We start from the raw sequence: 14273 nt of genomic DNA, 5'->3' as shown, positions 1-14273 counted from the left end.
GTATTAGGCAAGAACTTTCAAAAGCTGATTGGGCACAGATGTTCGCAGGTAAAGGGGCGGCTGGAAAATGGAAAGCCTTCAGAAATGAGATAACAAGAGTCCAAAGACAGTATATTCCTGCTATCGGTGAAAAGTAAGGCTGGTAGGTGTTGGGAATACTGGATGACTAGAGAAATTGAGGTTTTTGTTAAGAAAAAGAAGGAAGCCTATGTCAAGAATAGACAATGGAGATCAAGTGAATCCTTAGATTATAAAGGCAATAGGAGTATACTTAAGAGGGAAATCAGGAGGGCATAAAGGGGACATGAGATAGCTTTGGCAAATAGGGTTAAGAAGAATCCAAAGGGGCTTTATAAATGCATTAAAGACAAAAGGGTAACTAGGGAGAGAATAAGGCCCTTCAAAGTTCTGCAAGGCACCCTATGTGTGGAGCTGCACGATCTGGGGGAGATACTAAACAAGTATTTTGCATCAGTTTTTACTGTGGAAAAGGAAATGGGAGGTATAGAATGTAAGGAAATAGATGGTGATATCTTGAAAAAATGCCCATATTACAGAAGAGGTGGTGCTAGATGTCTTGAAATGCATAAAAGCAGATAAATCCCCAGGACCTAATCAGGTGTATTCTAGAACTCTATGGGAAGCTAGGGAAGTGATTGCCAGACCTCTTGCTGAGATATTTTAATCATCAGTAGGCACAGGTGAGGTGCCGGAAGACTGGAGGATGGCTAACGTGGTGCAGACAACATTTTCTCCAACACATCCATGACATATTTGGCGTTGTTTCCTCCTTTTATTGGAATTGGAAAAATTAGTAAATTTTGCTTCCAATTTCCCTCTTTTTTTTTTCTTTCTCCGTTTCCTGATTCATCACTGACTCTACCCTTCTCATTCTTGGCTTCTCTCTTTACGTTTCTGGGGATAGATTATCCGCCAATATCTATTACAATTCTACTGACTCTCTCTAAGGACTTAATTCCTTTCTCCCAGTTTTTCCATCCCTGCCACACTTGTCACGCCAATGATGCCGTAGGGGTGCCTCTGATACATCTACCTTTTTTCTCAACTATGGACTGCTGTGCTATTGGTTGACAGGGCCCTTAGCCATTTACAACCCATTTCCTATGTTTCTGTCTTTACCCTTTCTCCTACCTCTCTTTCTATCCCACAAACCATTGCATTCAAAGGATCATTCCCTGCCATTTCTGCCAACTTCAGCCAGATGTCACCACAAATATATCTTTCTTGCTCTTCTCTCTTGTCAACATGCTGCAGGGACTGTTTCATCTGTAACACCCTGGTCCACTCCGAGCATTTCCCCACCATGGCACCTACTCTTGTAATTGCAAGAAGGTGTAATATTATACCACCTTCCACCTCACTGTCCAAGGCACCAAGCATATGTTCCAGGTGTAGCAGCACTTTACTGATACTTTTCTTCAATGTAGTCTACTGTACTTGCTGCTCACATGAGGTCTCCTCCTCTGAATTTGTGATACCGAACACAGTGATTGTTCGAGGGAAAACATTTGCTGTTTCTATAGGGTTGACCACTACCATCCAGCTATGTTCTACTTTAATACATCATGCTTACAGTTTTGATCTAGACCTACTGCAGTGCTTCTGTGAAACCCAGTCAAACTGGAGGAACTGCATCTCATTTTCTGCTTAGACATTTTACTGACTTTTAGACTCCACATTGAGTTCAGCTTCAGAGTATGAAACCTGTCTACCTTTTTGATGACACCTTCTTTTAAGCCAGCATCTTGTTTACATGAGTTTGCTGTCATCAAAGCTGATCTATTTTTTACTATTCACACTTACTATTAACACTAATTTTGCAACTCTAGATTGGTTGACAGGGTAAGTTTGAAGGAGAAAGTGAGGATTGCAGCTACTGGGGATCAGAGTCAAAAGTGTGGTGCTGGAAAAGCACAGCAGGTCCAGCAGCATCCGAGGAGCAGGAGAGTTGATGTTTCAGGCATAAGCCCTAAGTTTGAAGGGTTGCATGGCCCATTGCTGCTCTGATCTGTTATGTTCCTGACAAGACAGTTGAGCATTTGTAAGCAATCTTTAGAAAGTTTATTTAATTTGTTTAGAAGCCATAGTTTAGATTTGATACACTGTGCGTTTAGACAAAGGAAGGAAATGCACAATCTATTACAGATGAGAACTCTTTAACAGTCCTGAAGCTGTTTTGTACAATGGTGGAGCAGGGATGATAATTTTGGAGTGGTGGAGTATTCATCATTAATGTCTTGCAATCTTTACTGGTAGTCTTTGATTATAAGTTTAATTCTACCCTTGGGCTGATGTAGGAATACTTCTGGTCTTCTTCCAAGAAGATGGTGTCTCATTTCTCAGGCTTCTGTCTTTCTCTCCACCTACTCCTGTTGATATACCTTATTTTGGGGGCTGGCAGTGTGTTCTGTGTCAGTCACCTGTTTGAACCCTTTCAGCCAATGACCATTACCAGTTACGCATGATGTCAAGAAAACGGTTGACCCTTTGCTTGCTTTCATTCGAAAGTTAGTTGTCCTTCCTTCTAAGTGGTGATGAACCCTTCTGTTAATTAAACCAAACATCCAGAAAAGCTCACCTTGCCTCATAATCTGTTAAGATATGAGTGACCGAGAACTCCTAAAATCCATTATTTAAAGAAAATAATATCAATTTATGCTTTAACTCTAAAAGTGAACATTAAACAACAACAATTCACAAGTCTAGGCCCCCTCTTTCTCTTAATTGCCTATTACCTGCCTCCGAAACTATAACAACATGCTGTTCCAATAAACACTTATTAAAATTACATTAGCTTAATTTCAAAACCATACCGTGGCTGTTGTCTCTGGTGATTTTCGTTTTTTGGCTGAAGATCTCACTGAGTCGTCGTCTTTTTTTTTTTTACTGCAAATATGTTTCAATGAAAAGATACCTTTGACCAAAAGTGTTTCAATCTTTTGGGTCTTTCTTGATGGCAGTTACTCTGCCTGACTTTCAAACTGCCTGCCGTTTTTTAGAATCATCTCATTGGTTCAATTTTGGCAAAACAACAAATTCAAACTTGATTGGGTTTTGGTATCCTGGGGCAAATTTAAACTGATTGCTGTTTTGACGACTATTCAAATTTAAGCAACCAACCAAGGTATCTATTTCACAGCCAAATGTTGCATATTTTCAATTTTCCATTATACTCTGGGACTGTTAGTCTCACTTAAATGTACAGTACACGCCTTCAACTTCATAACGTAAGATTAAAACATCCTGTTTCTCAAGGTATTCATTGATGCTCATGTCACCCAGTAAATCGTTTATATCATTCTAATGGAACGTTATGATCTGGATGATTCACACAATCTTTCCTTTGTTTTCTAATGCTAGAGATTTGTTTAATTTTTTTACTGCTGTAACAGTCATACTATGCCAAGAATACTAAATATGAAATACTAAAAGAATTGTTTTAAAGGTGAATGCAATTTCCAACACATCACTGTTAAATTATATTCTTTATAACTGAGTACATACAATCTTTTTATCATTTATAACTAAACCTAAATAAACCAATAATTTATTGTGGCATAATAGCCCAGTAAATGGAAATCTTAACAGTGTAAAAGTTGACAAGATTCTTTTTTAGCTGCTTAACCATTTACATTTTCCAGAGTTTCTGATGGATCAGAAGAATTAAGTGAAAGTTCTACAGAGAGTGAGGAAGACAAACAAGATATGAACAGACAACAGGAATCCGGTACTGACTTACCTTCTGAGTACTGGCAAATCCAGAAGGTGGTAAAATACCTGAAGGTAAGGACATAAAAATAACCTTATCAGATGGCAGAATCTGCTTGAATGCCGTGCTAGAAAAGGATGAAAACTCCCATACAGTGTATAGTGCTTTTTTTTTTCCAGTGGGTATCTGAACTATAAAACCTAATTTTGACGGGGCCGTTTTTGGAGTTGGAGCAGATGAATAGTGGTAGATATTGGTGTATTCAGTTTCTGAGGAGAAATCTGAGTCTGTTTTTAGTGCAGCCTGTCTGCACTTTTTGTTAACAAGAACACCACCTGGAATTCAGCAGCATTGATGTATTTGGCTTCTCATTGTGTGGGTAGAAAGTGAGGTCTGCAGATGCTGGAATCAGAGCTGAAAATGTGTTGCTGGAACAGCGCAGCAGGTCAGGCAGCATCCAGGGAACAGGAGAATCGACGTTTCGGGCATAAGCCCTTCTTCATTGTGTGGGTAGCCTTCCAAAATAAGCCGTAACCACAGGTAAAAACTCTAGGTGGTAGTTGGTTGTGGTAACTTTACAATACCTTCTGGAACTCAATGTGGTGATATGGTGGGGTATAAATTCGTGAAAAAATTTCAAAATTTTTAAAAGAAATTATAAAATTGTTGAAACTTTATCCTGATTTTTTTTGTTCAATACCTGAGGTAATATAATTTCCTGCATTATTATTTGTATATTTTTCCTATTAAATTATTGGAGCAAGAAGTTTTGCAAAATGACAAATCAGCATAAAGTACCAACTCAAATACTTTTGTACCAAACTAAATTCTGTTTGTGTAGAATTCAATTTTGGAATTGTTTGTCAAGAATTGCTGTTCATAATTAACATTACATTTCTGCTTATAATTACGTGAGGATATTTGTTTTTCAATGCGGAGGTGGTAGTCTATTGGTATTTATCGCTTGACTATTAATCCAGAAACTGAGCTAATGTCTTGGGGACTAGGGCTCAAATTCTGCCGTGGATGGTGGAACTTAGATTAGATTAGATTACTTTACAGTGTGGAAACAGGCCCTTCGGCCCAACAAGTCCACACCGACCCGCCGAAGCGCAAACCACCCATACCCCTACATTTACCCCTTACCTAACACTACGGACAATTTAGCATGGCCAATTCACCTGACCTGCACATTTTTGGATTGTGGGAGGAAACCGGAGGACCCGGAGGAAACCCACGCAGACACAGGGGGAATGTGCAAACTCCACACAGTCAGCTGCCTGAGGTGGGAATTGAACCCGGGTCTCTGGCGCTGTGAGGCAGCAGTGCTAACCACTGTGCCACCGTGCCGCCCCACAATAAAAAAAGGATCTGATTTAAGGGTTTAATAATGACCATGAAGCCATTTTTGATTGTCAGAAAAACTCATCTGGTTCACTAATGTCCTTTAGGGAATGAAACTACCATCCTTACCTGGTCTGGCCTACATGTAACTCCAGACCCACAGCAATGTGGTTGACTTTTAACTGCCCTCTGGGCATTTAGGGATGGGCAATAAATGTTGGCCTAGCCAGAGAGGACCACATCCCATGAGTGAATAAAAACAAGCACACCATTAACATATGTACAATCATAAGAAATATATCTGTTTACTGGTATTTGAATTACAGGAGATATTCATGAAAGTTTAGAACAAGGGATTTATTAATGGAAGGAAGTGCAATTTTTAAGTGTTTAAGTATGAGGCATCTGTTTCCTTATTAGGTTAGCAGAAACTCGACAACGGCTTTGTGTTGAAAAATATGTACAACTTTATGTAACTGCTCATGCTCTTCTACATATGCTGAACACCTGCACCAATAACCTTTTTTAATATAAAACATTTGGTTGGAGCTCTAGATTTTGTGGTGTTTGAATGGGGTCAAAATCTGGTTAACCACAGGACACTTGTTTTACAAGGAGAATGCCAATTGCTTAATTAGGCAATAACACTTGTAATTGACGACAAAATTATTAGTTTTCAATTAAGTTCAAAGATTAAAGATATGTCTTGTACAGTTAGACCTGTTTAGTGAAGAGGTAATCAAATAATGAGCATGTTGTTTTTATGAAAAACGATCACTGAAAACATATCTGGAACTTTTTTAAAACCTTGAATTTGCAGCCATGATGTGGTCCACAGATGTATAAGTCTTCTGGAAAGATCACAAGACTCAGTCTCTGGTTAGTTTTAGAATTCAGTAGGGAATAATTATGATTCTTATCGAATTAAAAGTAATGGCTATGACTTTGTTTTGAAAAAATGCAGTTTTCTCAACTTGAGACAAAGGAATTCATTTTAACCTTGAGGGTTTTTTGGCAAGTATAACTTATTTTAATTGGTAGACTTATTTAAATAGACCAATTCCTTAATTCTATATGGGCACAAACAGGGTGCAGAGCAGCTATCAGCAGGTGAACATTGTGGGTAGACCTGAGTACATCCAGGTATAGTCATGGTGGGAAGATTTTGCAAAGGCACAAAGGACATGTAAGTTGAACGTAGAAAAATGCCAGGCAGGCAAACCGATCACGCCTAGACACTTCAGACACATTCTTATTGTCTCTTCCATCACAAACATCCATTGTTTCAATTGCATGTCATTTTCTGGAGGAAGAAAAATAGTAGAAAAAAGACCTGGGTCTATAAAGGAGAACAAATCTCTGGAAAATTATTTTTCAACTCAGCCCAATGAAATAAGGATGATGTCCAGCAGATATTATGATTTTTTGTGTCCTCAAGTGAGTCAGAAGACTAAATCTGGAGCCACAGGTTTTTGGGAAGAAAGGACAAAAGTTGGGCTGAGGAAAAGGTTTATACTTTTTGTTTCTCGTCAATGAGTCCATCCTTCCCTTGTGGAGCCCAGAAGAGCGACTGTCCTTTTCTGATACTACTTAGGAAAGTTTTATACTTATTAGAAGGTCCTTGTGAAATCAACCACAGATCAGCTTCTCAACTAAGTCTCGAGTTAAAATTGGATGAGTCATTTTCCTTTAATAGGAAATGTTTCAGATCTGAACATATCAGTAACCTGAACTGTAACCAACTAACCAAGTACTGTGGATTCTGGAAATCTGAAATGAAAACAGGAAATTACTAGAGAAACTTAACAGGTCTGACAGCATCTGTGGAAAGAAAGCAGAGGTAATGTTTCGAGTTTGGTGACTCCTCATCAGAACTGATTAGAATCTGTTGAAGAGTTACCTGACTCAAAACGTTAACTCTGCTTTCTTTCCACAGACGTGCTGAGTCTCTCCAGAAATTTCTCTCTGGTCACGTAAGTAACCTGCTTGTTTATAAAGGCCCAGCTGCACATCTCCATTCTGGGGCCAAGATTAAAATCACCCCACTGTTTCAAACTTGCTTTATTTCTATGACCTGTAACAGAAATCAGGCATTCAGGATATTTTTTATTCATTCACCCATGTTGTTTGGGCTAGCATTTTAGTGCCAATTCCCCCTGGTTGCACTTGAGAAGGTGGTGATGAACTGGTTTCTTGGACTGCTGCAGATCATTTAAAATAGGTAAACTCACACTGTTGTTAGTGTGGTAGTTCCAGACTTTTGACCCAGCAATGCTGATGAAACAGCAACATAGTTCCATGTCAGGATGGCAAATGGTTTAAGCAGGAACTTGGAAGTGGTAGTGTTCTTGCTCTTGTCCTTTTAGGTGATACTGATTATGGGTTTGGAAGGTATTGTCTTAGGAGCTTTGGTGAGTATCATCATATCTAGTGAGCATTAATAGTTTTGTTCATTTGCCTTTGGAGAATGTTTTTATGCTATGTACATTTTCCCCTTTCTGTACCCCTAATTGATATTCACTATTCCTTTAACTGCCTGAATTATAGGGCTGAATGTTAGTTTTTGTTTGGTTAAGTCCATGTTACATCAAGTTTTTGGAAGGATTTTTGCTGTGAAGTCCAATAAGTTTTCTTGCCATATCTTACCAAACCTGCCTCATTACTTACCTACCATGCCCTTAGGTCTGCCCAACATTCCGCCCCTTCCCCTTCTGTGGATCCTGGTTCTGATTGTCCTAAGTAGGCTCTGGAGTATTGGTCTGGTATCAGAGGCTGCCCTTGATTTACTGTATCAGGAACTCCTAAACAAAAGCTATCTCCTTTGACTTGACTGAGGAGTGTTGACAAACTTCATGGGTTTGAGACTGCACTAAAAGGCAAGACAGTGCAATGCAAGGCAGGGTTGCTGTGAGCTTCAAGCTCGGTTCACCCTGAGTGAGCACTATGAGTACAAGCAAAAAACTTGGAGATGCAGCCTGTTCCATTCATAAGCTGGTTATGTGTTCCTAAGCACAAAGTGTCCTTGCTGCAGCATTAAAATGATAGTTGCCAGCACAGCCCAAGATGCAACATTGAAGTGCAGAAGTATTTTATAAATAGAACAGAGATGTGGCATAAGAGTACTCAGAGGTTGCCATGTGTCAGATGTGGCTGGTGCCCATGGAGCATGCCCTGAGATGTTAGTGCCAAGTGTCCATCGATATTGGAGCACAAGCAGGCTATTTGGTCCATCAGCTCCATCATTTAAATGAGATAATGGCTGACCTGATAATCCTCAATTATTCCCATATAACTTGATTCCCTTAATCTTTAAAAAGCTGTCTATTTCAGTCTTGAAAATACTTAATGACTCAGGCTTGCTAGGAATCTGCAGAAAAGAATTCAATAGTTTCACCACCATCTGAGAGAAAACAAAATCCTCATCTCTGTCACAGATGTGCAAATTCTTTCTCTTGTCCTACACTCTCCCAAAAGGGAAACTTACATCTCTTCATCTAAGGAGATTACATGGAGCAAGCGGTGAGCTGAATCCATCTAGTGCTCACTCTAGTTTCTTTGTCGAGTTTCCCAAAGTCAAAGTGTTTCATGAGCTTGGTAAAATGAGACATTGAATAGTAACGGGGCCAGTTGGTCTTTTAACAAGACATTTAACCCTAACTGGCACCTCACCACTGCCTAGTAAAAATCTTCCCATGCCACTTGTGAAAAACATAAAAGATAGCATGAATTGCTCCTAATGTTGAAATGGGTCTTTCTATACTTGTCTCCTGATTCTGTCACGCATCTCCCCCTAGCCCATGTTGCTCAGGCTCCTCCTATAAGTTTCTGCCACTTATTCATTTTGCACCTTTTGTTCTGTCTTTGTTTATCTAGTATTGTGCTTCAGATGGTTGATGCGTTTTGACATCATATTAAATCATGGGAATTACTGGTTATGTTCATATTCATTTATCAGTCTCATTCCCCAATGCTCATTATGTTTTCTAGCTCAATCTATTTTGCAATAATATAGAATATTTTTAAATCTAACTATGGAGCAATCATTGCTGCCATTTCATTGGAAAATACATGAACAGAGGAGACCAGTCAGCCCATTGAGCCTGTTCAACCATTTCATTGCATCAGTGTTGGTGTGTATATCCATTTGCCTTGATTTGCTCACCTAATAAAAATGTCAAAATTACTTTTGAAAATTCCAGTTGATGAAGCGCCTTTCCGGGATAGTGAGTTCTAGATTTTCCTACCTTTTTGGATCAAGAAGAACTCCATGGATGGAGTTTTCCCAGTGTCTTGCCGATGATATAGGCAATGGTAGCAATTGGCAACTGTCCTATTTGCATGCATTAACATCTCATTATTATCTAATTTCCTCTCATTTACATGCAGTTTGCTATTCTCGCAATTAGCAATAAGAATTGAAATGGTGCAAATTTACAACTTCAAAGTCAGGGCAGTAATCTGACAGCTGCAGCTCACTGGAGTCCTCTATGGGCCTCCATATCAAACACCGTTTCCCACCATCTCAAGTGCTCCATGGCCAATGACTATTTGCATCCTCCGTATACAGAGGTCGACACTGGCAAAACAACAGCACCACCACGTCATCTTAGCATATCTTCAACCAACATATAACATAGTGTGGCACTTCGCCAATAACTTTAGAGCTCACTGAGACCTTACATTGCAATGTTCCTGCTAGGTCACTTTGCCTGCATGGACAGTCACTCATCTCTTGCACTGGAGCAGAATATGTCTCAGGACTCTTAGATTGCTTTCTTAGTGCTCACTCACTTTGTGCTTATTTGGATGCGCACAGCATTCTGCTTTCCTTTGCTTTTTTGAGCAGACAGAAATTCAGGCAGGTAAAAACAATGACTGCAGATGCTGGAAACCAGATTCTGGATTCGTGGTGCTGGAGTATTTGATTTCATTTGTTATTGTGACATGTACTGAGATACTGTAGAAAGTATTCTCTTGAATGCTAGCTAGACAAGTCATGCCTTACACAAGTACATCAGAAAAATAGAACAGAATGCAGAAAATAATGTTACAGCTACAGAGAAGTAGCAGAGAAAGATCAACTCTAATATAGAAGTCTGTTCATAATTCTGACAACAGCAGGAAAGAAGCTGTTCTTGAATCTGTTGATACATGATTTCAAACTTTTGTATCTTCTGCCCAATGAAAGACAATGGGAGGGATCTCTGATTATGTTGGCTGCTTTCCCGAGGCAGCGGTAAGTGTCAATGGAAGGAAGGCTCGTTTTCATGATGGACTTGGCTGCGTTCAAAACTCTATACCTTTTGCAATCTTGGGCAGAGCAGTTGCCATGCCAGGCTGTGATGCACCCAGATAGGATGCTTTCTATGGTGCAACTATAGAAATTGGAAGCATCATTGCGAAAATGCTCAATTTCCTGAGCCTTCTGAGGAAGTGTGCTTTCTTGACTGTAGCATCAACGTGGATGGACCAGGATAGATTATTGGTGATATTTACTCCGAGGAACTTGAAGCTATCAAACATCTCCACCTCAGTACTATTGATATAGATAGGGGCATGTTCTCCACTCCACTTCCTGAAATCAATGACTGACTCCTTCGTTTTGCTGACGTTGAGGGAGAGATTGTTGTCTTACATCATGCCACTAAGTTCTCTATCTCTTTCCTGTACTCTGTCTCGTTGTCATTTGAGATCCGACCCACTACGTTGGCATTATCAGCAAATCTGTGAATAGAGTTAGAGCTGAATTTGACCACACAGTCATGAATGTGTAAGGAGTATAGTAAGGGACTGAGTATTCAATCTTGTGGGGCACTGGTTTTGAAGATTATTGTGGAAGAGATGTTGTTGCCTATTCTTACTGATTTGTGCTGTGCTGGTAAGGAAGTCAAGGATCCAGTTGCAGAGTGGGGAGCAGAGTTCTAGCCCTCAGAGTTTGGAGTTGAGTTTGGTTGGAATGATCGTGTTAAATGTGAAGCTAAAGTCAACAAGTAGGAGCCTGTCATAGGTGCCCAGGGATACCATGTCTTCTGTGCCCCTATTGTGACAGTAGATGAATTGTAGTGGATCAAAGCAATATGGGATCATGGAATTGGTAAGTGCCATTATTAACCTCTCGAAGCACTTCATAATGATGGATATCAGAGTCACCAGGCAATCATCATTAGTGCACATTGCCTGATTTTTCTGTGGCACCAGGATGTTAGTTGTCTTCTTGAAGCAGGTGGGAACCTCACATCGGAGTAAGGAGAGGTTAAAGATGTGTGCAAATACTCCTACCAGCTGGTCTGCACAGGATCGGAGTGCCTCTCAGCACTGAAAGTCAAGAGGGTGGAAATGTTGGTGTATGGTAATCCATTACGTCAGTGTCACACCTATTCCTCTGTTAAATGTCCATGGCTGAAAGTCGAAGGAGAATTGTACTCGATTCAGTTGGAGGATGGGGGTCCATAGTCAGAGACTGCCACTACTGTCATTCAAGGGCGCTGTCCGATCTCCATCCAAGGGGTTGGCCACAGTGGCCCTACAGGGTCATATGCAACTAATCCGGGATTGTCAGTAAGTCAGTTGGGCAACTGCACCAAAATCATTTGGGGCTTTGTCTGTCCTCAATCAGTAAAGTAGGTGAAGCACCCTGAATGAGTGAGTAGGAAGTGCAGAGAGCAAGAAGAGCTCTATTCTCTAGAGATTCTCAGGACTCTAACCCATTCTCCAGTTCCTCTGTCTCCTTTGACAAGCCGGCCTCCCAGATGTCCACTTTCTTCCTCAACTGAGGGTACTCCACCACCATAGTTGACAAGGCGCTTCCTGCACTTCAGCTGCCCACAAATGTGAAAGATCCTCACCTACCATCCCACCAGCATCCACATCTAAAGGATCATTAGCCGCCTTTTCCACTACCTCTAGTCGATGTCACCACCAAGCACCTGTTCTCTTTCCCTCCCTTGTCAGCCTTCCACAGAGACCATTCCCTACTCCTCTATTCCCTTCATCTGTCCACAACCCATTGGCACCTTTGCATGCAATTGCAAAAGGGTAACACCTGCCTGTTTACTTCCTCACTCCTCATTATCCAAGGCTTCTGATATACCTTACTGGTGAAGTAGCTGTTTTCTTGAACTTCACTCAATCTAGTCTACAGTATTTGCTGCTCACAATGAGGTCCCCTCTACACTGGGGAGATGAGACCGACTGGTTGGTGCTTTGCAGAACATCTACAAAAAATTATCCTGTGCTTCCATCTCAACACACCACCATGTGCCCTGGCAACATCTTTTGTCTCAGGCTTGCTGCAGTGCTTCAGTGAAGCTCAGCACAGGCTGGAATAACAACACCTTACTTTCTGCTCGGGAGCCCTGCAGCCTTCTGGATTCAATATTGAGTTCAATACTTTGAGGGCCTGAAGCACTTTCTTCCATGTCCTTATCCCAACTCCCACACCCCAGGCCTTATCATCACATGGGCTGCTACTGTGCTCAACCCATTGTCGGCCACTAATGATCCCCATTAGCAGCTATTCATTCTCACAGGCTGACCTTTACCCATTCCTTTGTCTGCCCAATTGTTTTCCTCTCTCTCTCTCTCTGGGCTCCATCATCACTTATCATTTGATCCTTCCCCCTTCCCCCACCTCTTCTCTAGCATATACAAAACCCCATCTTTTCCTAGCTACAATCAGTTCTAAGAGTCACTAGACCTGAAACATTAACCACACACTCCCTCCACAGATGCTGCCTGACCTGCTGAATTTTTCCAGCAATTTCTGATTTTGTTTTTGATTTCCAGCATCTGCAGTTCTTTTTTTTTTCTAATTTGAGCAAGAAGGGTCAGTATTTTAGGGAGATAGGTTAATGAAGATGCTGCTTGTAACAGTGAGATCAATGGATTTTGACCCTTGAGAGGTGAGTGCATAAACAGAATTAGAGTGAGTGCGAATAGCAGAGAGAGGATGATGATATTACCCTATCAGAGCACACTGACCTTCTTGTGTCATTACTGTGTGTTTTTCTGACATGTTTCTCCATACTGATGCAGGTGGTTACTTCAGACCAGGTTGGTAGTGTTTGGTGTTGTAGTCTCTTCTGGCAGTCCTGGGGAAAAGAATAGTTTTCTTCTCCTCCACCCCACTAGCAGGACCTCCAGGTCCTTATTTGCGAAGTGAGGTACCAACATTGCACTCTTAGCTATGCCATTTGGAATTGTACAATCACAGATTAAAAGCAGTTCCTGATTAAATGTTAAACTAGGGTGAGAATCCTTGCAGGCTACTTCCTATTGTTGATAGCTGCATTACAGTTAAATTCTAATGAGTCAAATCGCAAAGGATCATTTGTGAATGTGTGCTGAGAGGAGCTTCATCTTAGTTGAGGAGGCCCCCATGTTATCTGATTTGCTTTCTGTAAAAAATGTGAATGCATAATAAAAAAATCAAAAAATACATGGATAATTTTCACCTTAAGAGTTAGCCAGTTACTATAATGCTTGTTATTGGGAAAATATTAGTCTGTTATTTATTATTATTATTTACCTATTATTACCTACTATTATTATTTACCTATGACTTTCAAAGTTTGGGAGAAGATTTGTAGCTCGGGTGCTCGTTGTTGTGGTTCTGTTCGCCGAGCTGGGAATTTGTGTTGCAGACGTTTCGTCCCCTGTCTAGGTGACATCCTCAGTGCTTGGGAGCCTCCAGTGAAGCGCTTCTGTGATGTTTCCTCTGCCATTTGTAGTGGTTTGAATCTGGCGCTTCCGGTTGTCAGTTCCAGCTGTCCGTTGCAGTGGTCGGTATATTGGGTCCAGGTCAATGTGCTTATTGATTGAATCTGTGGATGAGTGCCATGCCTCTAGGAATTCCCTGGCTGTTCTCTGTTTGGCTTGTCCTATAATAGTAGTGTTGTTCCAGTCGAATTCATGTTGCTTGTCATCTGCGTGTGTGGCGACTAAGGATAGCTGGTCGTGTCGTTTCGTTGCTAGTTGGTGTTCATGGATGCGGATCGTTAGCTGTCTTCCTGTTCGTCCTATGTAGTGTTTGTGCAGTCCTTGCATGGGATTTTGTACACTACATTGGTTTTTCTCATGCTGGGTATCGGATCCTTCGTTCTGGTGAGTTGTTGTCTGAGAGTGGCTGTTGGTTTGTGTGCTGTTATGAGTCCTAGTGGGATTCAATCAATAAGCACATCGACCTGCACCCAATATACCG

The 14273-nt window shown here is 40.9% G+C and overlaps 1 protein-coding gene across 8 annotated transcripts in view; it reads left to right on the top strand.

The window, feature by feature from the left end:
• The window catches only part of odad2 (outer dynein arm docking complex subunit 2), a 380688-nt gene that overhangs the window by 143664 nt on the left and 222751 nt on the right, over positions 1 to 14273 (top strand). For all 8 annotated transcript variants that reach the window (XM_043690495.1, XM_043690491.1, XM_043690492.1 and 5 more), the window contains one exon: positions 3663 to 3804. In XM_043690495.1, the coding sequence (XP_043546430.1) occupies positions 3663 to 3804 (142 nt within the window). The remainder of the gene's footprint in view (positions 1 to 3662; positions 3805 to 14273) is intronic.

Source organism: Chiloscyllium plagiosum, chromosome 5 (assembly GCF_004010195.1).
Source record: "Chiloscyllium plagiosum isolate BGI_BamShark_2017 chromosome 5, ASM401019v2, whole genome shotgun sequence".
NCBI classification, from domain to species: domain Eukaryota; kingdom Metazoa; phylum Chordata; class Chondrichthyes; order Orectolobiformes; family Hemiscylliidae; genus Chiloscyllium; species Chiloscyllium plagiosum.
This window is presented reverse-complemented; position numbering and strand designations above follow the sequence as displayed.